Source organism: Penicillium rubens (genome assembly GCF_028828025.1).
Source record: "Penicillium rubens strain IBT 27055 chromosome Unknown utg000002l_segment0_segment0, whole genome shotgun sequence".
NCBI lineage: Eukaryota > Fungi > Ascomycota > Eurotiomycetes > Eurotiales > Aspergillaceae > Penicillium > Penicillium rubens.
The window spans coordinates 626,202-653,755 of NW_026890600.1; the positions used below are offsets into that span (position 1 = coordinate 626,202).

At 49.5% G+C, this 27,554-nt stretch overlaps 11 protein-coding genes across 11 annotated transcripts; 4 read left to right on the forward strand and 7 right to left on the reverse strand.

Moving 5' to 3' along the window:
- Positions 1–92: 92 nt before the first annotated feature.
- Positions 93–1,738, reverse strand: N7525_002680 (uncharacterized protein; the record flags this gene model as incomplete). Its single annotated transcript, XM_002559714.2, has 4 exons — positions 93–492; positions 623–1,209; positions 1,291–1,594; positions 1,725–1,738. 4 exons carry the CDS (start codon positions 1,736–1,738, stop codon positions 93–95), a joined length of 1,305 nt encoding a protein of 434 aa, XP_002559760.2.
- Positions 1,739–2,156: 418 nt separating this feature from the next.
- On the reverse strand, positions 2,157–3,888 carry N7525_002681 (uncharacterized protein; the record flags this gene model as incomplete). The annotated part of the gene is made up of 4 exons (XM_002559713.1): positions 2,157–2,291; positions 2,348–3,110; positions 3,163–3,386; positions 3,460–3,888. The coding sequence occupies 4 exons, from the start codon at positions 3,886–3,888 to the stop codon at positions 2,157–2,159; spliced, it is 1,551 nt and encodes a 516-aa protein (XP_002559759.1).
- Positions 3,889–5,490: 1,602 nt separating this feature from the next.
- Positions 5,491–6,636, forward strand: N7525_002682 (uncharacterized protein; the record flags this gene model as incomplete). Its single annotated transcript, XM_002559712.2, has 2 exons — positions 5,491–5,857; positions 5,888–6,636. 2 exons carry the CDS (start codon positions 5,491–5,493, stop codon positions 6,634–6,636), a joined length of 1,116 nt encoding a protein of 371 aa, XP_002559758.2.
- A 1,153-nt stretch (positions 6,637–7,789) lies between these two features.
- On the forward strand, positions 7,790–8,936 carry N7525_002683 (uncharacterized protein; the record flags this gene model as incomplete). Its single annotated transcript, XM_061212401.1, has 2 exons — positions 7,790–8,636; positions 8,698–8,936. 2 exons carry the CDS (start codon positions 7,790–7,792, stop codon positions 8,934–8,936), a joined length of 1,086 nt encoding a protein of 361 aa, XP_061069422.1.
- A 1,444-nt stretch (positions 8,937–10,380) lies between these two features.
- On the forward strand, positions 10,381–10,993 carry N7525_002684 (uncharacterized protein; the record flags this gene model as incomplete). The annotated part of the gene is made up of 2 exons (XM_061212402.1): positions 10,381–10,876; positions 10,944–10,993. 2 exons carry the CDS (start codon positions 10,381–10,383, stop codon positions 10,991–10,993), a joined length of 546 nt encoding a protein of 181 aa, XP_061069423.1.
- Positions 10,994–11,403: 410 nt separating this feature from the next.
- On the reverse strand, positions 11,404–12,382 carry N7525_002685 (putative short chain oxidoreductase/dehydrogenase; the record flags this gene model as incomplete). The annotated part of the gene is made up of 3 exons (XM_002559709.1): positions 11,404–11,700; positions 11,772–12,048; positions 12,099–12,382. 3 exons carry the CDS (start codon positions 12,380–12,382, stop codon positions 11,404–11,406), a joined length of 858 nt encoding a protein of 285 aa, XP_002559755.1.
- Positions 12,383–12,898: 516 nt separating this feature from the next.
- Positions 12,899–14,298, forward strand: N7525_002686 (uncharacterized protein; the record flags this gene model as incomplete). Its single annotated transcript, XM_002559708.1, has 2 exons — positions 12,899–13,081; positions 13,141–14,298. 2 exons carry the CDS (start codon positions 12,899–12,901, stop codon positions 14,296–14,298), a joined length of 1,341 nt encoding a protein of 446 aa, XP_002559754.1.
- A 734-nt stretch (positions 14,299–15,032) lies between these two features.
- N7525_002687 (uncharacterized protein) lies at positions 15,033–15,935 on the reverse strand (the record flags this gene model as incomplete). The annotated part of the gene is made up of 1 exon (XM_002559707.2): positions 15,033–15,935. One exon carries the CDS (start codon positions 15,933–15,935, stop codon positions 15,033–15,035), a length of 903 nt encoding a protein of 300 aa, XP_002559753.2.
- An 851-nt stretch (positions 15,936–16,786) lies between these two features.
- On the reverse strand, positions 16,787–17,977 carry N7525_002688 (uncharacterized protein; the record flags this gene model as incomplete). Its single annotated transcript, XM_002559706.1, has 1 exon — positions 16,787–17,977. One exon carries the CDS (start codon positions 17,975–17,977, stop codon positions 16,787–16,789), a length of 1,191 nt encoding a protein of 396 aa, XP_002559752.1.
- Positions 17,978–19,250: 1,273 nt separating this feature from the next.
- On the reverse strand, positions 19,251–20,568 carry N7525_002689 (phosphotransferase family protein; the record flags this gene model as incomplete). The annotated part of the gene is made up of 2 exons (XM_061212403.1): positions 19,251–20,006; positions 20,059–20,568. The coding sequence occupies 2 exons, from the start codon at positions 20,566–20,568 to the stop codon at positions 19,251–19,253; spliced, it is 1,266 nt and encodes a 421-aa protein (XP_061069424.1).
- Positions 20,569–21,501: 933 nt separating this feature from the next.
- Positions 21,502–25,794, reverse strand: pmcA (putative P-type calcium ATPase; the record flags this gene model as incomplete). Its single annotated transcript, XM_002559704.1, has 1 exon — positions 21,502–25,794. One exon carries the CDS (start codon positions 25,792–25,794, stop codon positions 21,502–21,504), a length of 4,293 nt encoding a protein of 1,430 aa, XP_002559750.1.
- Positions 25,795–27,554: the final 1,760 nt, after the last annotated feature.

The following is a 27,554-nucleotide window of genomic DNA, read 5'->3' on the forward strand; positions in this document are numbered from 1 at the left end:
GAATAACAGGATAACCTCCCCGTCGGATCACATAAGGCTACGTCTATATCTCCATCCCGTCACAGCCAATCAATCCCTTGCCTTTCTACAGCTCAATGAAAAGGACATTTCCCAGTCCGATACCCCTTCAACTCTGACAGAGTCTCATCCAACTGCTTCCTCCCCTTCCCCTCAAAATACTTCGGTCCAACATCGGGCACGCTATATCCAGCGGGATAATACTTATCCCCCTCGTCACCAGGTACAGGGCGCCCTAGAGCCCAAGTCAGCCATGCCATCGGGCCCCAGCGGTTCCAGAACGTGGGCTTGACATAGTACGGCGCGGCATCCCATTGGTTGAGGAAGAAGCGGCCGTTTTGATCCGGCTTGTCAGTGAACGAGACAGAGCGTAGGAAGTACGGTCGTGGCAGACATAGGTAGCGGAGGAATAGCTTGCGGCCTGTGAGGATGACTGAGAGTAGTGCTGTGCAGACTGCAGAAGGGGGATCGTAGCTGTTTAGTAAGGAGTTAGTTGGTGCGTCAATGATTGAGTACAGTGGATATCGCCATGTACGACACAGCCATGTAATCATGCAGCAGAACCAAAAGGAAAAAGTGGAAAAAGGTGGGGGAAAGAACTTACAGCATAGCCTTTCTAAGCCTGTCATCCATCATAAAGGAAACAGCCTGTAACCCAACCGGGTGCAACATCTTAGGAAGCATATAAACCAACACAGCGGTAGTCTGGTCCGCCATCTCACGGTTCTTATCATCAGGCACCATACACTTCGCCTCATACTCCTCACTCCAAGCATCAATCTCCTCGAGCCACTGAATCCCATCCCGGAACCCAGTCTTACCCGACGGCAGCTTCTCATAACTAACATCAAGCGCATCACCCACGCTCTTCCAGAAAGTCCCGATAGCACAGCGCTCCAGCTCACTCAACTTGCGCCACTCATAGAGATCGATGAACCGAATCGGCTGCAGCGCGAACAGCGCCAGCGTATAGAGCATATCGTCATCGAGGATCTTACCAGAGGCCCTATACCCACTGTGCAGGTAGCGCGTCCGGGCAAGACCGAGGTGCGCGCGTGTCGAAGCCGGGTCGTTGCCGACCCATTCCTGCACGAGGACGCTGGTATCTGTGTACCGCTTAAAGGAAGTTTCCGGGCTGGAGAATTGGGTTGTTTTTGCGAGGAGGTGGGATATTGAGGGAATACCGTAGGTCTTTCCTTTTTGTTAGAAAATTCATGTATAGATGGCTAGGGCATGACCCGATTATGTGGGTTGGAGTTTTTGCTCTCATACCCGGAATAAGGCGAATTGTAAGCTCTTGATGAACATGAGTGGAAATTCGAGCTGCGCGAGTTGTTTTTGGATTTGGAAGGCTTCTTCGTCGGTCATTTTGGACATTGATTCCCGTGTTGGGTAATCATATTGTTTGTGGAGCTTGCGTAGGCGCTGGAACCGTAGGGTTGTTGTTACTGCGGGCCAGGCGAGGAGGAGACCTACGGCGTAGGGGAGTATTTGGGCTGTCATGCTCCCTGTAGGTAGGGATGAAGCCCAGCTATCGGTGTGGTTTATATTGAGATGATATTTTGGGGATGGGGGCCTTAACCGGGGGGTCCATGAGGTTTAAATAAGAAATGTGGTGCCCTGATGACCCACGGGACAGGTCAATCCCCACAAAGTTTATGAGCTGGAGTTATGCGCTTTTCACTTTCTTGTGCAGCCCGACCTACATAACACCCCGCATAACTCGATTATCCCTACAGAAGCTGTATGATTTACCTATTTGATTCCATTAACTTTGTTTAATCTGGAGAATATAATTGGACGATATTAAACGCGGGGCACCCGAAATACCGAGCCTCGGGAGAAATGAGAACATTCCCCAGCTAACTGTGATATCTGAAGGCAAGCCACAGTTGTGTACAGCGCATGCGACCACGCCTCGTAAGCCACGGCGTTTTACTAGTAAATTTAAGCGAATCATGGGCCTAGGATGAATACATCTTTGCATTATTTAAACTCTATTCAAGTCCACATCGGGTCTTTACAGTTCCCCATGCTATCGCTATATACTCTCTGGTTTATGTTGAGGATATAAAATGTGCTGCCTCCATGCTTCCTGGCAGATCATTATGCCAACATTCAAAAAGAGTGGCACACCACTAGCGACCAATAAATTTGAGCTCCAATGCCCGCAACGGCGGGAAAAATATCGCCGTGAAGCCCGCACCTAGCCAGAGGCCCAGATCAGCTCCGTTGGCCATCTGCGCGATGGGGCCGATATAATACGCTTGAGACTAATTTGAGTATTAGCAAGACATGGCCAACAAGAATCTGAGAATCAATGTCTTACCATGCCAACAATTGCACCAGCCCAGCCAATCAGGAAAGCAACCCCCGCTGCGATTCCCAAAGGCAGTTTGTCGCGACAGTTCCAGTGAGACCAGTCATAGCCTCTATTACGTCGGAAAACCGTGTGTTCTTCGAAGACAATCACAACGAACATCATTACCCAGTATCCGATTAGAGGCAGGAAAGACTTGAAGACCTCATACAGCCGGTCCCGGCCCCCCATCGCGCATGCGGCGTAGATAACCGTAGCGAGAGTCGTGAAGATCGGTCGGGGAACCTTTCCAAACATACCACCAACCATCTGGAAGTTCATTCCCATTGAGTACGCCCCGGGAGTATTATTGGCAACCAAAGCAAGGACATTGATAACAGCACAGAATTTCCCGAACCCTCCCAGACTGTCGTATGCTGTCATCAGGACTCCTCCAGGGCTGCTACCATACTTGGATGCGAAGTGTGCCGAGCTGGCGATAACTGTTCCAAGGCCAATGCCCATAAGGAGAACAACTGACATGCCATTAGTGGCAGCGAAGACTGTGACCAGGAATGTCCGCGAGCTCTTCATCTGCGGCGGGAGATACACATAGTAATCGGCGGCGAGTGGGGCCCAGGCGAGGGCAATGGACAATGCCAGGGAGAAGAAGGTGATTCTTTTGGCGATTAACTGCTCTGTTGACATTGGCGTTTGGATGTTGAAATCAAAATTAGGCCCTGCTGAGCCCACCATCACGCATATCACCAGCAGCTGTGGCAACCAGGCAACTCTGATATCGATTAGAATATGCATTTAAGGTGTGCTGGGCGGCAAATACTTACCGTTCATATAGTTGGAAGATTTTCATGCCAAACAGGGCCATAGCCCAGCTAGAAACGGCGATGATGATAATGCCTACTATCACGGAAAGATGGCCGCCAGATACCACGGACAAAATCTGGCCACCGACGACGCTGTTTACCATGCTATACCCGATATTGGTGAAGAGGTTCAGGATAATGCAGACTTTGCTGGGATAGTAGCCCATGAAATATCGGGCCACGATCTATCGGATTCATGAGCGGATGTTCTCTCCTCGTCTTGTGCAGAACTCCACCGATATTTCAATAACAACATACCAAAGTTCGGTTTCCGCTTTTCGGGCCCCATATACTCATAAAGCCGACAGTGCAATTGCCGGCTAAACATCCAAATACAGCACAGAGGGCCGCATCCTTGAAGCTGAGGCCTAACACGAGTGTACCCATTGATCCAACGATGATGTTATTTGTCGCCAATGTCATGCTGAACCACATTAGCAGCATATGAAGTATGGTTGAAGGTGTTATTGTCTCTCGTTTTTCGATGGGAACGGGCTCGACGCCACGTCTCTCCACATTTTTTAGGCTTGCGATCCATCGTTGACATCTTGATTGCGGCAAGGGTTCGGGCTTTGCGAGGTCCGAGTCATCGGAGGAACTGTTGGAGGCGCTTTTGTCGAGTTGAGTCTGGCTCAGACTCCTAAGAGTGGGCGAGATGGGGTTTTTTTCGACATCTTCGAGCTTCATCCTCGGGTATCTCGACCGGGCTAGCTATACGGGATTGAGATGATCGTGAAAAGAAGCTTCCAATCCGAATCCTCCAATAGAGGTATAAATGCCGAGTCTGACGTACAGATTGGATGTCGTAAATCCAGAGTATGCAGCAGTCAAAAAGGAGGAAGGAAATGAGCCGTTCGTATAAAACATTATGGACGGGGAAAAGCTATGGTATGATAGATATAAGGGAAAAGCACTCAGGGCCAGTGCGCCATTGCTAGGCTGCTGGACATTGACATCACCCTGTCTACCCAGTGAGAGACGGTGTAACGACCCGAGGGGTAACAGGATACCCGTGGACATACACATTCCTTAGCAATCAAGGCACCAACCAAGCAGCTTGTAGACGGTATTCAATGATGAGCACTGAAATTGCATCACTGCGATACAGCCGTGAAAGAGCATGCTCTGCAGATTGTAGATTATCAATCGTCTTGTGGAGAGCAAAGTGAGATATCCAGCTTCTCCCCAGATACAAGTGGGGAGGAACTACATTATTGACCCATCCACAGGTCACCAACACATATTCGGTGGGGTCTGTAACCACCTCATGATACCATCAAGGGAAGGGATACAACATAGGCCCATGACAGCTTCAGCATGAGAAATAAAAGTCCCGCCGACCCCTGTGATCCGCAATACACTTCCGTATGGGGTAAGTGGCATACTGGAAAGCTCCGAATATGCATGCTCTGGAATGTTGTCGACGCAAGGAGTATGTATTTATCTCACGATTCTATACTGTGCTCAGCTTCCGGCTAGGAAGGCGCGAAGTGGAGGATGCTGATCAGTCCGAAGCTCCGTTGAGCAAGTTCCGCGAGAAATGTACCCTGTGATTCATGGACGAATACTTCCCCGGCTATTTTCCGTGGTGATTCGCTATAGCTCCAGGGAAAAGAAAGTCTGAGGGAAGGGGTTCTTTTAAGTAGCTCTGATTAATGTTTACTAATTCACTCATAACTTGGCTTGATTACTATATATAGAGTTCCTCAACGGGGGGTTCGGTTGTCCTCGGCATCATCATATAGCCTATCGAGCCGATCAGTATATTGTACGAGGCGCACTACGAAGGCTTGAATGGTGTTACATGCTCTTTAATGGAGCAGAACCCTCTTCATCCCGACATCTATCATAGTCTTTTGTATCTGTTCGGCAAACATTTGCTTGAGTTTTGCTATCTTAGTGCGACGAAACTATAACATCCATGGATCTATAGTGCTATTTATACTATTTAGATATATAATCTAGCTAAATTATACGTGAGCCCTAACAAAAGGTAGGATTTCCAAGGTTGCGTTAACCGATTAGGTGTAGGTGTACATATCCATGGATGTACTACCGGCTTTTCCCTGGCGTGTGGGGCTTTCCTATTTGATCTGCCGCCGCTTTATGAGGGTGCATCCATTGGCTGGCACTAGATCTGACCGTGTCTACATGGTCATTACCCAGTTTTGAAACCCCTTATTTCTCTGTGGTTCCCAGAGAAGAAAAAGAACACAACAAGTAAACTACTAACAAAGGAACCACCAACAAACGGACGCAAATGACAAGAAGCTGTAATCAACGACATCAATGGCAGACTCAGGCTCAACCCCAACCTCGGGCATGGACAGAAACGCAGAGGAAACCATGCGCCTTGTCATTGCCCGCTTCCGTAGCAGAATGGCTGCCGCAAATCAAAAGTTTCTTCAAGACCGTATCAATGAAATCCAAGGAAACGGTCTAGCTATTGAAGAAGAAAAGCGCTGCCGGCTCCGCCAGTACAAATATATGGACAATATCAAATGGGATGACGAAGTCCCCGAGACGTGTGGGAGCGGCAAAAATATTCGGATTCCACCGCAGACACCAGTCAAAGACCTCGATATTCCTGCTATTCTCAACGTCCTGCCCGCCTATGAAGCGGTGGATGGTGTAGAGCCTCCCCTACTGCGCACAGGTCAGTAGCGACAGATGTACCTCACCACAGTTCAACGCGTGGGCCAACAGCAGGCGGACGCGATTGTTGCCGAAGACGATGAGGAGCTTGACGACGCGTGCACTTGGCACAAAGATCGTAGCCCCATGACTATCCCACCATGCGACGAGTTAGCTCTGTTCCTAAAGTATGCCCAGGGGGTGGTGGATGTTGACTTCCGCCTCTCGGGTATTGCGCCGTTCATACCGGCTTGGTCGATTGGGGTTAAGGACGAGGAACTGCAGGGCCTTGATGAGAGACAGAGGCGCGACAAATTGGCGGATCCGGAGCTACTGAAGCGCGAGCAAGAGCGGTTGCAGCGGGAGTTGGAAGATGAGTTGGAGAATAAGAAGCTGCAGGCGTTTATTGACGACGACCTAGATGTTAGGGCTGGCTTCATCGCCGGTATTGGATTTAACCAGCGGTACGAATGCCTAGCGTGGTATACTGCGTATGTGTACTATCGGCTGATGGCAGATGACGACGACGAGTACAAGCATAAGGATGAAGACATCCAGGATGCTGCCAACATCCGGGAGTGGGGGTGGCGGGTGGTTTTCTATAAGGCCGAGGTTGACAATCCTACGCCTCTGTACGGCCGTAAGGCACGCTTTGATTCTATTCCAGAATTCTTGGATTGGTACGCCAGCTGGATCTATCATCTAGATGCACGGGCCCTGCTTTCTCTGTGGCGCCACGCTGCAGGCGTGAGACGGACTGCGAGTCGGACTGTGAGGATCATTAGATGCCATTGCTCGTAATATCTCCTAATACTTGGAAGTACTCGAGGTGATTGGGCTTTTTTCCTTCCCCTAGAACAGCTGAGTCTGTATCAACTGAGGAGCAATTGACGTATGCAGTAAATACATATTCTTGAGGATACAATGCTGATCTATAATACTTCCCTGTGTCAATCAGCCATCAACAATATTTCCTTTAAACATTTGAATATGCGTCAAGTACAGGGGGTGTGTGCGTGTGAAATCATTCACCCAGACCCCTCGCGATAGGATCCCAAGCACGATCGCGAAGTATGTTTCTCTCGACGGAGTAGTACTAGAAGATCTCTATTTAGGAAAGCTCCTTATACAACTACACTTGCTAGAAGACACCACGAAGCCAATCCAGATCTATACAGATAGCGACAACGCCGTCACAATTCTCAAGAAAGACGCTTATAACAAAAGCACCAAGTGGCTAGATATCAAATACCAATTTGTGAAACATGCTTTGAAATCGAAGCATATTAATATCCCGCTTATCGACACCAAAGAAAACTGATGCATTGACAAAAGCACTGCCAAAAGTCGATTTCGAACGGCTGCGAAAGCTGCTAGTTAGCAGCCAAGAGATGGATGCGAATTGAAACTTTGGATCCCGTCTTTGTCTACGATTTTTACTATACAAACCAGATTGATTTGTGTTTTGATGATGTTTTGACATACATGCATACAATGCATACATGCAATGCATGCAGGGTATGCGTTTGTCTCTGTGTAGACTGAGCATTTGCCTACTAAACATCAAATAACACCGTTTACCCATCACTGAACTTCTCCAGCAATACCCGTGAAATCTCTATCTTCAGTAACTAGGCCAAGATGTCTCTCACAATGACTTCAAAACAAGATTTGACCAAAAGGTCAAGAGAAACACCAATGGCACCACGCTAGCGGTTAGTCACTCCTGGCAGTCGGTTTTCAATATGAGTGCCATTTTCTATGGTAATACCTTGGTAGAAGACATTTTTTAATCTGATCTGTATCTACAAAAAGTGAAGCTATTCGTAAGTCACATGATCTGTATAGGGTTAGCCGATTCCCCACAAAAATGGAAACTCCACTTTTACCTGCATTTTTGCCTGCGCTATATATACTACCTGCTTTTATCAATTTAAACCGCGTTTTAACCGCGATGCCTTCTACCGAGACCACCCCCGAGTCTGGCACCCGGCCTGCCACCCAGCCTGCCACCGGTCCTACCTGGGGAATGCTCCCACCCCCTGTCAACGATCGATCTTTCGGAACAATTGAGGAGGCTATAGATTGGATTGGCGAGTGGGCTGCAACACAGGGGTATGGCATCTCGAAGGGACATTCATGGCGTAATACCCAGGGTCTCATCCCGAAGGTATCCTTTCGATGCCAACGAGGCCAGAAGTATCGAGATCGACGCCGGAAAAGGGAGGATGGTACTCCATTACGCAACACCACCCACCTCGCTACCAATTGTCCATTTGCCGGCGAGCTATGTTTTGACTTCATCTCCCGCCGGTATATAATCACCCGGATTACGGAACACCTTCATAACCATGAAGGTGCGCCACCGTCAGCCTGGACGTCTCATCGTCAGCGGGAGATGAGAAGACGGAAGGCAGAGATCGCCAGCCTAATCGATCAGAATATACCCAATCGCGTCATTCTTCAACACTCACGCTCTCTAGCTGGTGCAGCTGGTACAGCAAGCTACCTTTCTGCCAAGACCATTGAGAATTTCAGATACAAATACCATCAGGAGAAATTAGCTGGTTTTACCCCTTTGCAAGCTGCAAGCCCCCTACCATCCTCACAAGCACCCCAACCAGCACCTCAACCAGCACCTCAACCAGCACTTCAACCACCACCTCCACCAGCACTTCAACCACCACCTCCACCAGCACTTCAACAGCACCTCAACCACCACCTCCACCAGCACCTCAACCAGCATCTCCACCAGCACCTCAACCGCACCTCAACCACCACCTCAACCACCACCTCAACCGGTACCTGGACCAGCACCTCAACCAGCACCTCAACCGGTACCTCAACCAACACCTCAACCAGCACCTCAACAGTATCTCAACCAACACCTCAACCAGCATCTCAACCAGCACCTCAACCAGCACCTCAACCAGCACCTCAACCAGCACCTCAACCAGCACCTCAACCAGCACCTCAACCAGCACCTCAACCAGCACCTCGACCAGCACCTCAACCAGCACCTCGACCAGCACTTCACCCAGCACCTCAACCAGCACTTCAAGGAGCATCCCCAGAACCAACTTATGCAGGATCGCCAGTGACAACACAACATAGCCAAAGCACAACCCAGTAAAGTGCCAGACCTTTCCTGCTAGACAGACTTGTCAAGGTCCACTACCGTGATATGACCAGCGGATTATTCTGGCTTCGCAAACACCATGAAGGGACGCACCCCGCCCGCTGGCATGGCTGTAGAACTCGATTATGACCGGTTTATCGAAGTTCTGCGGTCTGATTTCGGCTGCAGTCATGATACCCATGTGCTTCTATGAGATCATCGAGAACACATTGATGGATTAGACTGTGAATATGCCATTAGATACCGAAACGGTTGGCTGGGTGTTTTGATAGCCCTACAAAATAAGGAAGCAGCAGCGGGACACGGACTGACCTGTCGCTTCTTTATTGTGACCAGGAACGAGTTTGGTATACCAGAGCATATCTTCCAATAAGTCAACCTGGCTCTGACGGAGCATACAGAACTGCACAGAAAGCTCCCTTCTTTAAAGCTCGAAGGAAAACAGGAACAGGATGAGGACGTGAACTGTTCAGTTGAAGAGATTCAAAGGAAGCGAAAGAAGGGGAATGAAAAAGTAACAGATATATCGCAGATCAGCGGGATCATCAAGAATGGATAACTGAGAGATGTTTCAGATGCATCTCGGATCTTGTCATACATTTATAATTATAAATCACCGCTTCATTGCTCTGTCTTCTTCTACTCTTCTCATTCGATTTGACTCGTGCCATACTCATCCTCTCACCCTACACTCATCATCGATTTCTTTCTTCAAGTCTTGAACTCTGCATCCAACGCGTCACTCAACATGGATAGCACAAATGGCGCCGTCCGGCAAGGCCGTCCGCGAGAGCTCAAAATGCACGACTGTCTCGTACATAACTTCTCCCAGTTTGATTGAAAAATGTGTCTGGCGATTGTTGACTCAATTTAAATCTATAAGCAGCCTAATTCTGAGCCTGAATTGACAGCGATGAGATCGTTGCAGTGCGGGATGCCTCTTCAAGGTATACTATCAAGCGATGGGGCTGTGTTTCTGGTGGTTATACGATATGGAGAAAGGAAGTTCAATCAGCCAATCTGGGAGATGTAGTGCAGAATAACGGATCTTGCACCAATGCCAGGGAAATGAAGCACCGGGGAACTGGATGGATGCTCATTCCGAATAGGAAAGCCGAGCGAGGGGAGATATTCAGCTATTTCGAATCTATGAAATCCAAAATCGGGGGTTGGTTGATCCCGTTTCTCCTTTGTAGGATTCAAGATCTCATATCAAACGTGGCAAACGTGTCACCCAAACGCACAATCCAACATCCTCACCTCTTGACTTGACGCTCATAGTTCCCATCCTGGTTTGTTTTGACTGAACCTCGATCTGAGCTTTCACTTCTTGCTCACCCCATTTGGCTTTTCTCCAGTTGTGCTTGCTTTGACTACACAATATCCTCATCAATACCGAACTTACCATGGCATCCGCCGACCCTCCTTATACCTCCCCGCCGTCCATCTTCCGACCCAGAATCCGCGATGGCATGATCGTCGTGCGCCGACCTGCGACCACAGACAATGTGGCCATTTTCTGGGCTGGCAGTTACTTCTTCCCAACTAGAACCAACGAGGCGATCGGCATGGACTACCCTGCCTTCCTTGCTGACCTAGAAACCCACTTGCAGTACAACCCGGAACTTGACGAGATCCAGTTCCATGTACCCTCCCCATACCGAAACATCGATTTGGACCCTTCCCGGCCCCGTGTGAGGAATATCCGAAGCCTCCAGCCCGCGGTAGGCATTGTTCGTACCTACAATGAGTGGCTCGCAGCACTGTGGGCGATGCAAAGCTCGCGTCTGATGCGAGTATCGACTATTGAATTCGTGCTTCGCAATGGGATGGTCACTACCTCTGTTCGTCACATGGTTCGACCAGTGGCTGCGGCGCAGTTTTTCATTGTGCGGACTTCAGGTATCTTGTCTCCAATCACACAATTGACCTGAGCCTTTGCCTCTAATAGTTATATGTTATATTTTAGACGCCGAAGACTCGAACCAGGAGGGAGGTGACAACAGTGGTCAAGTCTAAGACCGAGCCTACCCTACGCCAGCTCAACTTTGGGAAATGGAGGAGTCGGTCAAATCAGAGAATACCCGGGGGACGGGATATTGGAGGGTGTATGGCGATGTCGGAATTGACATCCCACATTTTTGCCATTGAGATGCAAAGAGAATACAGATGAGAGCGACTCCGCACGCTTTATCTCGAGACACACTCCCGCTAAGCTACTTTAGGCATGTCTACCGCTGGCCGCAATTCTCGACCGACGTAAATTATTATGGTAACCTAGTAGATTAGGCAATTTTTGAATAGTTTTATAGTAACAGATACTACGGAGATACTCTAATAGGTGACAGGAATCAAGGTATAGCCAACGTACAGGTAAAAGTTACAGTATCATCCTGATGCTCGCTACTGCCCGTCCTTGGCTGTCCATCTTAGGCATAATTGGTACTCAAGGAAACTTCCTCCTGCAAACTCAAATCGTTGCTGAATCTTTCGCAGCTCTTCTGCATCCTCGCATACGCATCGCTCCCCAGAACTAGTCTAGAAATCTTGCCTGCCAAGGGGCCAGCCATTCCAGTGCCCGTGACGGCCTCGAAGATACGCTCGACTCCCTTCTGGGGATCGCCGGGCTGCTTCCCGTGGACGGTGAGGAACTTGCGCATCACCACGCCCACGGGGTCATCATAGTGTGGAGCGACCGTGGCCGGGTTGGGACTTGCGTCAGCCAACTGTAACGCCATTAAATTAGCACTAACGACTTATATCGAAATTGAAAGGGAAAACAAGATCAAAGACTCACTGCGCCGACAAAGTTGGTGCGGAAATTGCCGGGCTCGACAATCAGCACGCGGATATTATGAGGTGCGACCTCCTTAGCAAGCGACTCGGATGCAGCCTCCAGCGCGGCCTTAGAAGCACTATACAAAGAGCATGCCGGTAGGGGGTCCTGGGCGGCACCACTGGAGATGTTGACAATAGTACCAGAGCGCTGTGCGCGCATGGCAGGGAGGACAGCCTGTAGAGTGTATAGGGGACCGAAGAAGTTAGTGGTCATTTGGAGAGTTGCTTCTTTATCACTATAAAAAGTTAGGACCGATCGTCCTTATTCACGTTGGTAGCTACGTACGTAATGTCCTCGCACGCGGCCAGGATGGAGTAGCCAGCAACATTAATCAGATAGTCAATGCGACCAAGGGCGTGTATCTTGCTTGCAATGCTGGCCTGCGACTCTGTCATGTCCAACTCAATCACCGAGCCTCCAGCCTGCTCGATCTGCTCAACTGCAATGGCGGCTTTGGTCTTACTGCGGACAGAGCCGATAACACGGTGCCCCGCGCGCAGGACGTGAAGACACATCTCAAGGCCAAAGCCATTAGAGGCACCCGTGATGAGCCATATAGGAGATGACATGTTATGCAGAGTGGATGTCAGTTGCGGAACGGAAGAATAATCTATTTAGACGTGATATTGAGGAAGGAGAGGAAGGATAATAACAATTTCCAAGTTTGACTGTTGTAGAAAGGAAATTGAGGGCTCTGCTTATCTCCCTTAAATCCGATTCCTCTGCTTGGTATGACTGGTCAGTTAACTAGTACGGTTCATATATGGTGAGTGAATTCTTTTCGTCCGAGTCACGCAAATAAGGGGGCTGAAAAGTGGAGTCAGACGTGAGGTTAATGAGGGGATCGTGAAATATTGCGGCAGGGGTATGGAGCAATATTCGGAGGCCATGTTTCGGTAAAAATATCAATATAAACGGGTGTTTCTTGGATGTCCAAAATTGACAATTATACGGAATATAGGTCGATGACGGCCGGTGGACATACCTAGGGTACCTAAAGTAGCTTAGTGGATGTGCCCAGGTGTGTCACGGTCTCCGTAGTCATCCATTTCACACTCCAGGGCTTCCCACCTACATCTTTCAAAATGGCCTCTGTAACCCCCTCTAAGGAAGACCTACAGCAGTTCTACATCGGCAAAGACATCAGCGATGTACCCAAACCAGCCGCCGTGCTCGACGTTGCAATCATCCGCCGACACTGCGAAACAATGCTACACACAATCAAAACGCTCGACGTCGGATTCAGAGTTCATGTTAAATCCCACAAGGTAAAAAGGACTCTAATACCAAATTCTCCATGCAATGGCACTCAACATATGAACACCAGACACCCGAAATCGCCAAACTCCAAGTCGGCGATAGCACCGAGGCCAATTTCATAGCCTCCACAGTCATAGAGATCGAGATGATGATACCTCTACTACAAGAACTGAAACAAGAAGGCCGCAAAATTAACATTCTCTACGGCATCCCCCTTGTCCCATCACAGGTTCCCCTACTGGCCAAGGCAGCCCGTGAGCTAGGCGAGAACAGCATTACCGTGATGATCGACCACCCAGACCAACTCCCCTACCTGGAGAAACTATCTTCTCTGGCAGGACATCCAACATGTGTCTTTGTCAAGGTCGACACGGGCTACCACCGCGCCGGGTTACCACCCGTTTCTCTCAACAAGAACGGGTTACTTGAGAAGCTTGCCTCCGCTGAGGAGAAAGGCGGGGCAAGACTCCTCGGATTGTATTCCCACAGCAGTCTCAGTTATAGCGGGACAACCCCGGAGCAAGCGATGGGCCATTTGATCAGTGAGATCCGCGGATGCAAAGACGCCTTAGAGAGGAATTTGCAGCTACTGCCCAAAAGGGAACTGATTATCAGTGTTGGTGCCACGCCGCAGGTAGTCTCGTCTCAGAACCTGCTGCGTGATGACACTCTTTGTTCGGAAGCGCGGGAGCTCAAGGCTTTGCTTCGTGAGACAAATGTCGAGTTGCATGCTGGCGTCTATCCCATTCTAGATATGCAACAATTCTCCACACATGCTAGCGCGGATTCTGGATGTCTGGAAGATGAAATTGCCATCTCGGTGCTCGCCGAAGTATGCAGCGTCTATAACGATGGTGAGCGTGAGAAGCCCGAGGCGCTCCTGGCTGCCGGGACGCTCGCACTGGGTCGAGAGCCGTGTCCTAGTTACTCCGGCTGGGGGGTTATTTCTTCTTGGCGAATAGATGGGGTGTGCAAAGATTCATCAGAGAGATTGGTTGTTGAGAGGATCAGTCAGGAGCATGCAATTGTGACTTGGGACAGTGAGTCCCAGACGAAGATTCCCCTGCATATTGGACAAGTGGTCAAAGTGCACCCGAATCATGCTTGTGTCACTGGCGCCTTTTACGGGTGGTATTTTGTTGTCGATTCGGATCGGGACAGTCAGTCTGCTCGGATTGTGGATGTTTGGGTTCGGGCGAGGGGGTGTGGGATGAGGGCTTGGTAGAATATACCTGCAAGTTCGGACCTCGGGGGTGTCTTCCGTTTGTGAACTAGGGCATCGCATGCATACCACTGTGAGTACGAAGTTAGATATTTTACTTCAGTCCTGTCCGCCGTGAAGCCTGCATCACCCCGCCAAACTTGGACAAAAGATCATAAGCACTCGAGATAGCATATTGGTCAGATATTCTCTTGGCAGAGTTTGAAATTTGCTGTAGTGGGTGATATTACAACAGCTCGGCGAATCGGCGAATATACGACAGGAGTACTGTGTTGGTGGACTGACCTACCTATACACCTCGGGAGTCATCCATCCCGGGCCCCCTGAATAGCAAGTTTCTGATAAAACAAGGTAAAATTGATGTTGCATATTGATTCTACATCATGAGTATTTAGATCTCGTTCCCACCTAGGAATCCTCAGAAAATTGACATAACTCTCTCTTTATTGGTGGCCCACGGAGACAGAACTTCACCCGAGTCTCCAAGTAATAGAAGAGCGCCGAGTCCGAGCTGCTGCCAGATGGAAACGTAATGAGACCGTCGTTCGTTTTCGAGATGGAGATGCTTAGGCAATGTGCTGATAGCAACGGATCGCAAGGATACTGACATACCCTCTACAATAACGAGAGATACGTGAGGAGAAGTGAGTGACCTCATACGAAGTCCATTAAGATATAATATATTGTTTCCAATAGCTTGTTTAGCTAACAAGCAACCAGCACATACAAGGACATCATTAAAGAGCCTGCCATATTAACATAGCCACGCCTATAGCCAATGGATTACTGAGCGAGCGGCCGGCAGGCGCAGAATTCTCGCTTACAGTTTCAGTGCCATTAGAGAGTTCCATAACAGCGCTAGTAGTTGCTCCCGGAGTAGTGCCTGCAGATCCAGTGCCACTAGAGAGCTCCATAACAGAAGATGAAAGGGAAGACGATGAAGGCGATGGCTTGGGACATACATTGTCGTACACAAACTGCTCAGGGGCGCCAGTACAATCGGTCGCCAACCCAGCGTCAAATGTGCCGTTCGAATATATCCAGCAAGTACCCGAGGCGTACGGCGAGAGGCTTGGGTTCCTCGGATTAAAGACGACATAGCTGCAGGAATCGGCCTCTGCACATAGACTCAAGCAGTGCGATGCACCCGAGCTAGCAACACAGGTGTAAAAGCAGTCATCGGGCGGCGGGTACCCGCAGACCGAGGCAATAGGAGAGGGAGTCGCGGTGGCGGCGCAGGCGTCAGCGGTGGTGGTTGCGCTCCCGGTACAGACGGGCTTACTGTAGACGGACAGGTAGGGATTGGTACAATCCGAACTGCCTTTGCTCGCGTCGAAGGTTTCACCCGGGTACAGCCAGCACGTGCCGGTGCCCGTGTAAGGGTTGGCGGGATAGAAGATAACAAAATCGCAGGGAGGGTGGGCGTTACAGTAGTCCCAGCAGTGGGGCCTGCCGTCGCTAGCGACGGCAAACTCTGGGCCAGGGCGCTGGTACCCGCAGAGACTGGTGATGAGGGAAGATGTGCAGGTTGGTGCCGCGGCAGTAGAAGTAGTGGATGTAGCAGAGGCTGCTAGAGCCTGTGGAACTAATAGGGCGATGGAGACCCAGAAAGGAGTGATCTTCATGGTAGCGATCTTCATGGTAGCGGGCGTAGGGTGGGGAATAAATGTATCTAAAAGTGGGAGGAGTATTAGTATTTAGACAGGTGTCACTATGTAGTGCGAACCTGCCTATTTTTCCTACAACATAGGTACTGCGCACGGAGTACTAGGTAGAAAGGGGTAATAAGTTCGTATAATAAGCCCCGTCGAATTCTATTATCGCCTTAAGTACGGAGTACTCCCCGTAGTGGAGACAGAAATATACTAGAAAGGTCGTATCGCCCTATCCTGGCCCTCAAGACCTGAGTATTCAGTTACTTTACTATATTACCTAGGTAGGAATAACTTGTACACTCCATTACAAAATTATATAAGATACATTAGTACCTAGGTAATTAAGAAGTACTTGGAACTTTGGAAAGGACATTCAAACGAGTCACTGGATACTCAAGAGACGAGTTTTAACAGGGCAGCGATCAAGCGGCTGTCCAAAGTTACGGAAAGGCCGTTGTGGCGCTGTCATTGAGATTTCGCTGGTCCCAACGTCGTCTATTGTATATTCTACATATGTCGCATTGTAGCAGGAAGTAGCAGATACAGATTGAGAATACACACTCGTACACCTCTGAACTCACTTCTTGGAGCGTCCGAGTCCTCTTTACATGTCTTTGGTGGGTATAACGAATTACGTGCGCTGAATCGACCCATATACCAGAGAGCATATTGCCTAGAGCGTTCCCTTCAATATGTAAATGTAAATCCTTTTGCCAATTGAACATTTAAATGCGCAAAACTTCAACCGTGTAATATATGATTAGATTAGTAATTAAGTAAGGTATCTATAAACACCATAGATATCTATCTATAGGCTTCCCACCGAATATTCCTCTTCACCAACCCTCCGCGTTAACCGCGCTGCCACCGACAGACTCTCTTGGCTGCCACTGCCCGGCAACGGTGTTGCTGTAGCTGAGTTGGGCGAGAGCAAAGGTGCTGAGCTCGGACACCAAAACCGTGGAATTCAAGGCCACGACGCGGTGCACCTTAGAGTTCTGAGTGAGCATAGAAATATACTCTTCGCCAGCAATGGACGTGACGCCGGCGTCAAAAGTCACATGGATCAGGGCATCGGACGAAGCGTTACTGAGCAGCGACGTTGACAAAAGCCACAAGGCCGGGCCACCATCCTCGGTCGTCGCGTCAGCGAGATGGAGTAGAGCGGCATTGACGCCGAGTGGGTTCCGAAGCTGGAAGAACCGCATCTCGCCATCGGATCCGATATGGCCAAAGGCGCCGGTGCCGCCAGTGGCATTCCCAGCGAGAGTGAACCACACACCACTCATAGGACCGTAGGCGGTGGTCATTCCGACGGCGGTGTTACCGACGCTAGGCGGGATTGGCAGCTGCTCCGTCTCGCCGGTAGAAACATCGATGCGCATGATGGACGAGTCCCGGTCTTGCGTGACGTAGATCAAGCCGGTGGTCGGCTCCTCCTTGATAAAGACAGGGCTGTCGAGACACTCGTATAATGTGTAGTCCGTGGGGTTGGAGACATCAGCCGAGAACACATAGTATTTGTTTGTTTGCTTGGATTCCTCCTTGAGGCCGGCCCAGACGCGGTTGCCAATTTCAAACACGCAATGCGGGCCGTTTCCCGGCGCCGGGATATCAATGGTCTGTAGGATGGTCGGCGTAGTCCAGGACTCCTTGCCGGGGTCCACGAGCAGCAGCTTGTTCTCGAGCTGCAGCGACAGCCACACCTTGCCGGGGTACACGGTCGATGGCCACACGCCATGTAGCCCCGAACCACTATCCTTTCCCATGGGGAACGAGTGAAGAGCAACGAACTCCTCGGTAGTTGGATCTAGCTGGATCTTGACAAGGTTGCTGTTAGACATTTGCGACAGCAACACGAGGTTCGTGTCCGGCACGCGTGCAAACTCATGCGTCTGAGTGGCGGGCGGCATCTGATACTCAGTGAGGCGACGGCTCGGGATCGGATCGTCGAAGTCCTGTGCCGACGCGGTGATAGCGCCGAACGCCAGCGCGATCACGACCGACTTGAAAGTACGGGACAACATATTTGGACTTGCCTGCTTGGCGGCTTTTGCTTGATGTTGATGTTTTAGTATATAGGTGAGATGGCACCCATTTTATATGCTCATTAGGTAATGTTTAACGTCATGTCTCGCAGTGATTTCACTAGGGACCAAGTCGTTGGCGTAAAGAATAGAGCTGAAAGATTCTCTAGTGGGACCTAAAACCCTTGCAAGATTGGTCCTTGCCGAGACCTGGCTTACATATCTAGATATAGTATGTAGATCACGGATATGTATCATTCCGGCGATGCTCAGCTGAACCGATCTATAGTATTACAACCTAGGTAGGGTCCGAGTCGGTTAGTGTAAAACGTCGATCTGATAGATCTCTTCCAAAGAGTCGGGGATTGCCGAAAGAATCGGACCAATGTGGTCGAATTAATAAATGCACCCTTCAATGTTGTCTCTATTCAGCAGGATCAGCGGCCTAGAAAGGGAAGTTCCAATGTAGCTGTAGCAAGGATGCAATCCAATAATGCCACTTGTTAAATTTGCCTGCTATTTTCCGAATACAGCAATTGCCGATCTAGAAGGGAACTCCTTATTGCTACATAGTCATCTGAAGTTATGTGGGCCTTATACAGGTAGCCACAATTCGGTAATGACAAATTCTGATGAAACTACCTACCTACCTACCTACCTAGGTAGGTAGGTAGGTAACATCTGCCTGAAACTGTAGTTGCGGTAAAATTTTAAAGCGTCCAACCCCAAGCCATATAGATCGTCAATGTATATAAGAATGGGGCTAATTGTCTGCTGTTCTTTTCCCAAATCCAAATGAATGTCGGCTGAAACACTAAAGCGTTTTAGTATCTGTTCGCCTTGGAAATATAAAGAAAGGAAAGTAGAGATAAAATAGAGATAGGGCATGAGATTCGCATGTTCTCAATATGCCGCTTACCTCGTCCTAGATCTGCAGAGCTAACTGATAAGTGTGGTTGTAGCCATATGAACGAGGCTTATCAGAAACAGACTACATACAGTTATTAGTATGTGATGCGTGATGTCTACGCCACCTCGTCCATCCTCTCCTGTGCCTTTCATCAAGTTATCCAAGTAATCCAAGTCGAGATCTTGAAATGGATCATCCTCAATTCTAGCTGCCGTCCCAAGGCTTTGGGACAGCATTAAGTTTACTGTCAGCAAATTAGAGAGGGCCTTTGCACTTGTGCTATTCTGACACTTTTGATCAATTTTATGTTCTTCGCCGAAACGTTAGATTAGCTATCTCGATAATCCAAATAAGTGAAAGAGTCTAGCAGGTAACTGCTCCAGAAAATTTCTCAATCACTTTTGAATAATATCCAGGCTTCCCCCTACTGTATAATCTCATCGCTGCAGCTAAATCTTGCCTACGAGAGTCTTGTAATGCAACTGAAAGACGGCATCCTTCAACCACATTCATCTCTTGCTCCTTCTCTATAACTGCTGTAACATAGTCACGTCTGTCAGCACACCTTTGTAGGCTTTCAGCATCCCTTGGAAGCCCACTTTCGTCGTAATTCCAGGGTGCATCCATGTCGGGTGGTAACATTGACAGAGTCAACGGAAATTCGCCGAAGAGTTCCCATGGACCAGCATAAGCAGCCTCCCAGTCAATGACACCCAAAAGATTGTACTCGTCATCAAAAACCATGTTGTTATGACCAAAGTCCCCGTGACACAATGGAAACGGACCCTTATCCTGCACAGAAAGATTCCCTGCAAGAGTTTCCACTAGAGAGATGAAGGAAGACGCAGAGAAAGATAGCTCATCTGCGAATGAACCCGCTGCTTCTCTCAACTTCGCTTCTGATATTCCGAACTCAACTTTGGCCGCCCACGCCTGGAAAAACTCAGTGGCTGTTTCAAAAGGACCGCCTATACCAGGTATAGGACCTTGATCGAACGAGCCGTCCTCGTTTTGGCGGAGGATAGTACCGATCCTTGGTAGTTGTACCCTTGACAAATCGACCTGGGAAATCAGGATTAGTTTTTGACGGAATGGAAGTCGGTGCACGCCATATGATACCTGAATTTCCGCCATTTTCGAAAAAAACGCATCTTTTATAGAAGTTGGGGACCTCCATGCTAAGGTCTATCCCGGCATTACCCCTCAAGCAGTCCATCAACATAAACTGCGCTTTCACGATGTTTTCGGCGTCAAGTTCAATAGCATGTACACTCGGAATAGGAATTTTGGTTTTCTGCTTGACGAGCAGAATCGTGTTGTACTCATTTTTCATGATTTGCTTGTTGACGCTTGATCTAGCCTGCGCTCTGGATAGGGGTGGCATTCGCAATCGGGCGATCCAACGCACATCGTCCTGAAATTCAATGATGCGAACCAGATGGTTGTATCCAAGACCGATGTCTGGCAGCAACTTGCAGATCTTTCCATTCCGCAGCCTGTTGGCATACTCGATGAGCGCATCCCAGTTTGTCGAGTCAATGAAGTTTTGGACCCTCAAACGCAGAGTTGCGTTTGTGATGGAGGCGAAGTAAGTCCATCGGTAGCCTGCGAAACTGCTGTCGTCTGTATTATGGTCAGCATTCTGACCACTTTGTGATGAAGAGCTTTTCGGACCAGGCATAATGAGAAAAACTCTTGCAAATTGGAAATACCGGGAATATTGGTTTTTGAAATCAGATTGTTTGTAGTCCTTAATCTCAAGTGGCGGTGAGAATAGTAAATAGACTAACCTGTCTCTCTGTCTCTCCTCGTCTACCACTATCGTACCCATCAGATATCTGGGGCCTAGCAACAGCAATGTGGGAGATCCTTGGGACGAAGGCAATTCTTAGTCTGGAGTATACGGACTCAGCACATTGATGTGCTAGGTCCTTTGCCTTTGGCCTGATGGGAGTCTTGGGAGGAAAGAGGTGTGTTCTCTGATGGTAATGGAAACCCTAAGAAGAGCAGAGATGTATGGCCACCGATTGCCTGATTTTCAGCGGAGTTTGCAGGCACGGTAACTTAGTGCTGTATGCTATGCATGTATACTTGACTCTGGAGGATAAGATATCCTTCAAAGCTTGTAATACATGCACCCCTTTTCATCACCGAGGGGTATGTACCAACACGAGTAAGCAGTGGAATTACCTTTGAGCAAGCCTACAAAGCAGGAATCTACAACCGATGTCCAACAGAGCATTTAGAGCAATTTATGAAGAAGGGAAGAGGGAAAAAAGTTGGTATCTTCGAAATCTTTGAATTTTACAATCAGGAGCAGTAAAAGAAAAGAACAGACAAGGAAATGCTAGATGGCGCCGAGGCCCGTATGCGCCAGAGATATCAAAAAGAAAAAAAGGCCAACCAGGCCACCAAACCCGAATGCAAATGATTGTATGGACCCAAAAGTACAGAGTCTATGCTTAATTTTCAACAGCGTTGCGCCGAACCCATTTCCAGACACCGAAAATAGAGCAGTAGAGTTGAGTCAAGGGGAATAAGGGCATAACGAATTATTAAAATATCCCGACATTCGGGGGAAAAAGGAAAGGAGTATTAAAAACGCGAGAGTGGCTCAAACATGCGACTGACTGAGACTCGATCTCGATCTCGATCGCTGAGACAAAGAGCGACGACCACGGCTAGAGGGCGCGCGGTCCACTGACGGGGCATGCTCGAAGAACGGAGTCAGATCCGGATTCTGGCTAGGGGGTGTCTTGGAGGTAGCGGAGTACTCATTCAGGATACGGTCATCGGCAGCGGTATCCGGGTGCACTTCGATGCCTTGTTCGCGATCAAGGCCACTGTGAGGGCCGCCGCCTGTCGGGAATCCGACGTCGGGCTCGTTGTGGCCTCGCTCGATGGGAGACCATCCGGCAATACTACCGGCAACGATTCCTGCCATAGCAGCGGCGGGTCCGAACGTCGAGCTCGATCGTGACCGTGTGTTGCGTCTGGAACGAGACTCTGGAGTGGCCGGGGTCGGGCTGCCATTGTCGTTGTCGTTGTCGCCGTTCGGCGTGGGCGGGGCGGACGAATCACGCGAGCGAGAGCCACTGCGGGACCGAGGAAGGAATTCTTGAGGGTGTTGCAGCTTGTGGCGGATGTGTCGTAGGCGACCGCCGCGCAAACGCTTCATAAAGGCGAGCTGATCGCGGATTTCTTCCAGAGCCGGGTTCCACTCGTAATTGCGGTCCTCGTCTGAGACGACCAACTCGGGACCCTTGTCGCGATGCCAGAAGTGTGGAACGAGTCTGGAGACAAATTCGTCCGGAATAAGACGGATGATCACGGCGATGGGTAGGGAGATTGCTCCGAGTATAAGACTCACGGCCCACTGCGAGCCTTCGTCCAGACGCTTGACGGAGAAAGCAGCGCCACCAACGAAAATGATCAAGACTTGACCTCCGACGATGATGACCTGAATACCAATGAACCAACGGTTCTTCCAGATACCTTCCATGAAGTTGAGCTTGTTGTCAATGCGCCGGGAATTGTACTGGTTGAAAATTTGCATGAAGACGAAAGTGTTGAAAACCACGGTCTGCAAATGCTCGTAATCCCATGAAGTGAAAATCTTGCCTCCGGCGAAATTCAGAATGAAGGTTACAACCAGCTGATAGATGGACTGCCCAACGATCATCTTCCACATTGTCAGAGTGATCAATGGATCAGATTTTGATTCGGGCCTGCGGTCAAGTACGGTTGGCGTAGGAGGATCTGTCGCCAAAGCGAGAGCGGCAAAGGTGTCCATGATCAAATTGACCCACAACAACTGTACTGCGCTGAGCACTGAATCCTCGCTATCACTAGCGACTGCAGAGACAAAGGTGAGAATGACGGCGGTGATGTTGACAGTGATTTGGAACTGAAGGAACTTCTTAACGGCATCACAGACAGTACGACCCCATGCCATGGCCTTGACGATAGACGAGAAGTTGTCATCCATAAGAATGATGTCAGAGGCCTCTTTGGCGACTTCGGTACCAGTGATACCCATTGCAAAACCAACATCGGCATTCTTAAGGGCTTGGGCGTCGTTGGTACCATCTCCAGTAACAGCAACGGTCTCTCCAAGCTTCTTGAGTTGGTTAACCAGGATCTTCTTATCGTCCGGGCTAGAGCGGGCGATGACCTGAAGCCTCGGGATGATTTGGTTCATCTGGCGTGTGCTCAGCTTCCGGAATTTGGGTCCCTCGATGGCGATACCGCCAGGTGTGTAGATACCACACTCCTGGGCAATAGCCTTGGCGGTTACGATGTTGTCACCAGTTACCATTCTGACAAACACTCCAGCTCGTTGGCATGTGTACACTGCGTCGGCAACACCTTCTCGGACAGGGTCCTGAATACCGAAGATTCCTAACATTGTCATGTCCTCGAAGATAGGTTCGAATACTGCCTGGTTGCGATCGGTTTCCGAAGTAGGGGCCCCACGAGGTGGCCATTGATCGAAGTCACGGTGAACTAGGGCAATGCATCTGAGGGAGCGGGTGGCGTAGTTGTTCATAATGTTGTCTAGGGAAGTTCTGTCGTCGTCGGTAATAGGAGCCTCCGACAGAGAGTCAGTGGGGTCTCGGACGATGCGGGTTGTCTTGGAGGTTAGAATCTCCGCAGCACCCTTGACTAGCATTCGGTATTTCCCATTATCCAGCTGCATCACCACTGCCATGCATTTGCGGCCAGAATCGAATGGGAACATCTGGGCGAGCTTGCCATTTGCTCTCGCTTCGCTAAGGACCCCCATTCCGAGGTAATCCCTAGCGAAAGTCAAGAGGGCAGTTTCTGTCTTGGATCCGATGTATGTCTTAACTCCATCTGTCTCGCCTTCAAACGCGGTTGAGTTGTAGACAATCGACTGGAGTAGGATATCCTTCACCGGTGACGATAAAGTAGAGACAAAATCCGAGGGGCTGATCTCACTCTGATCGTCGGACGACACACCAGAATACTTTCCGAACCGAGACGTGGTCCCTAATGTCGCAGCCACTGCAGTCATTTTATTCTCTGTCAAAGTTCCAGTTTTGTCGGAGCAAATCGTGGTAGCGTTACCCATAGTCTCGCAGGCTTTGAGGTAGCGAACCAGGTTGTTGTCCTTGAGCATTCGTGTTGTAGCAAAGGCCAGAGCGAGCGTGACAGCCAGCGGCAAGCCTTCAGGTACCGCGACGACGACAATTGTAACAGCAACAATGAAAATCCGTAGGAATGCTTGACCCTTAGCTTCCGCACCACCCGGAATATCCTTAAGACGAACTAAGAATTTGATGAAAAGGACCACAAACAGCAACAGACCAGAAGCGAGACCGAGCTTGGCAATGTACTCAGCTAGTTTGTTGAGCTTGGTTTGCAAAGGAGTTGTCTCGCCCTCCTCTTGGAGGGACATCATCGTCCGGCCGTAGGTAGAGTTCATACCGGTAGCAGTGACCAAAAACGTGCCGACACCCTCGGAGACCTTGGCACCGGAAATGATGAAAGGATCCATCTTCTTCAAGTCTTCGTGTTGCTCGATTGTCCGGTACACTTCCTCGCCTGGGGTTTTGCGGAGAACGTCAGACTCGCCAGTAGCCGAAGATTCGTCGCACTTGAGGTCGTGGCCTTCGATCAAGATCCCATCAACTGGGACCATATCACCGGCTTCTAGCAGCATCAAATCGCCAACCAAGACGTCGTGGACGGAAATTTCTTCGGTTCGGCCGGATCGCTTTACGTTGACCTGTCGATTCTCTTTCTTCTTGTTGAGCTTCGCAAACTGTCGTTCCTTTTGCCAGTCATTCGCTGCGCCGACTGTAACCACAATAATAATGGCCACGAGAATAGCCAATCCTTCGACCCATTCAACGCCAGGTTCATCGTTTACTGGATTGAGCGATTGTGGAATTCCCACAGCAAGTGAGATTGCAGCCGCAACCGTCAACAAGATCAGGACCTTATCGTTGTAGGCGATCCATGCAAGCTCCCAAATAGACTTCAATTTCCTCTCTGGAAGTTTGTTATCCCCGTAGACACGTCTGCGGTCGAAGAAACCTTCTCCGCCCTGGGTTACGATAGGACCCTCAGTGGTGGGTGGCGGTGATGTATTCGGAGAGGTCGACTTGGGCATATTCTTTGACGAGGCAGGCGAGGAAGGTGAGACCACCTCGTCAAAGCTGACGGTTCCATCCAGGGTAGTCTCATCAACACTCAAGCCACTTTTGACGTCAGTTCGGAGGCCTTTCTCTAGTCCTCGCAGGCCGCCCAACGCATGGAAGGCGCCGAAGCTCTTCGGGTTAAGAAGCTTGTTCAGCTGACCAGGGGAGAAGGCGAACTTGTTGTCCTCGACCTCAAACTCGGATTCACGGCCGGGGTCTGGGGTCAGGGCATCCTCATCGTGTACGTCGTTTATGGCGGCATTCTTGGCCAAATCGGAACGTGATTCTTGGGATGCCGAGGGCACGTATGTGTCGCCGCCGTAGGTGCTCGATGTTTGGCTGGTCTCGTCCGACTCCAAGGAGTTACCTCGGGAGCGTGTGCCGGGGACAGAAAGGAAGTTTGAATGTGTCTCGGGCGCCTTCGTCTTGGGCGAGGAGATGTTATGGGGTGAGGTTGGTCGGCTCTCACGGTCACGAGCTTCGGAGAAGGCATTGGAGCGAATCGAGGCTGTGGACCGCATATCCGTGGGAGAGACACTGCCATTGCTCAGCAGTGCGGTTGTGTCGGGGGCAGTTGCATTGTCGGTGTAGGTTCGTGATCCTCCGGAAAGGACTTGGATGGGAGGGTGATCGCTATCGGGGGAGTTCACGGCCGAGGTGTCGATGGTAATTGTCGGGGCGCGCCCTCTGCGCAGGGTTGAGGATTGTCCCGGCTCATCGTTTGGGCGCGGGTCGGACATTGTGGGAGTGTTTATCCAATGCGCGACTCATGCGTGGCACCGGGATGATAGTTCATGTAAGAAGCGTAGAGAGAATGATAAGAGCTCCCCTAACTCCTAAACTCCCAGACACAAGACAAGGGTTGGAGAGGTGTGAAAGTGTAAAAGATAGGAGGCGGCAATGGTAATAATAAGTTGCCGCCGGGAGAGACGTCAATTTGCTCTCCACTCCGGTCGAGAACTTCACTTTTATTACTTCGTACTGTTACAGAGACTATGTTGTATGTTGAATTCTCCACTTTTGGAGATCTAGCACAGCCCACTACTGTTTCTACAGATATATATGATATACTCTATTAACTTATAAACTTATAAGAGACGTTGGACATTCTGTTGACAAGAAAATTCTTCATATTTACGGTAAACAACGAATAAGGAGCAAATACCGCAAAGACCAATACCAAGCTCTATAGTGCCTTGCACTGCCTCACTCGCCAAGACATGCTTGAGATCCCGATTTGGCAATTAAGGGGGGATATTAAAAGATTAAAAACCTGGAGATTGAATATGTATTGGATATACTAATTCGAATAAAGAAGAATTGGAGACTACAATCAAAGTCCACATGCAGACACCATCTATGTCTCTTTAAATACATGTGTATGCCCTTGACAGAGTGGTGACGTCCCCTACATATATGATCGACGTGGACGGAGTCCGACGTAGCATCCAAGACTTGCTTTTTTGCTTTGGATCGACTTTACAGAAGAAAATCAAACTCTGATTCCCGGAACTTGACGGACCATAACTTGTTTTCTCCTGCCAAGTACCTCGCTATGAGTATGTAGGGATTATAGCTCCCACATAAACTCCGCCACACTCAGACCATACAACTGATCCTTGCATAGATCGTACGGCATCAATGTAACTAAGAGTACGGAGTAAGTACGAATACGATGGACTAAACTGACTCAAAATCCATTACCTCCTACCTAGGCACCTCGGTAGTTCCTATCAAAGCTTATCCAAAGTACTTGCTTGGCTTCTCTACAAACCCAAATCGGGCATATATAGCTAATGTCGGACAAGATATACCTCACGATAAAATTTCCGTCAGCCCTCAAAGTAACACATGGCAACACATAACAAATACGACATCTAAAATCATCTTATTCTCCTCATCAAAACAACCCCGTGGCCATCTCAGCCCGCCACCAACCCACAGAGCCCAATCAAAACCCAAAAGCCTCAAAAAGCAGAAAATCCCCAAACCCAACCAACAGATACGGCCTCACCGCCGTCCCACCCCCAGCCCAAGATCTACTCAAAACAGCACCAACCTCCAACCCCAATCCCCGAAACCCCACTAGCACAACGCATCAACGTCTCTGCGCGCACGCACCTCCCCAAAGAGACGTACACGCAACCACTCACGACGAACGTACCACTCCGGGCTCGCGATCAAACGCTACCGATTCCCGTTTGCGACTGGGACTTTGATGAGGATTTCCTCGCTTGTTGCATGATATTGGAACCACGGAGGCCGATATCACCTGGCCACCAGACTGAGTTTTGAGTTCTTCGGCGTGCTGGCATTGCGTGTCTTGCAGAATTATATTCAAATAATACTCACGTGTCCAACGAAGACGAAGACGAGGTTAGTGTATGTAGTTGCCCATATCCGTGAGCGGAGAGGACTCCGACAGTGAAAACCCCGAACAGGCTGAGAGTGTGGCGGAGGAACTCTACCCACAATGGTCTAGGTATTTTATCTGTAGATA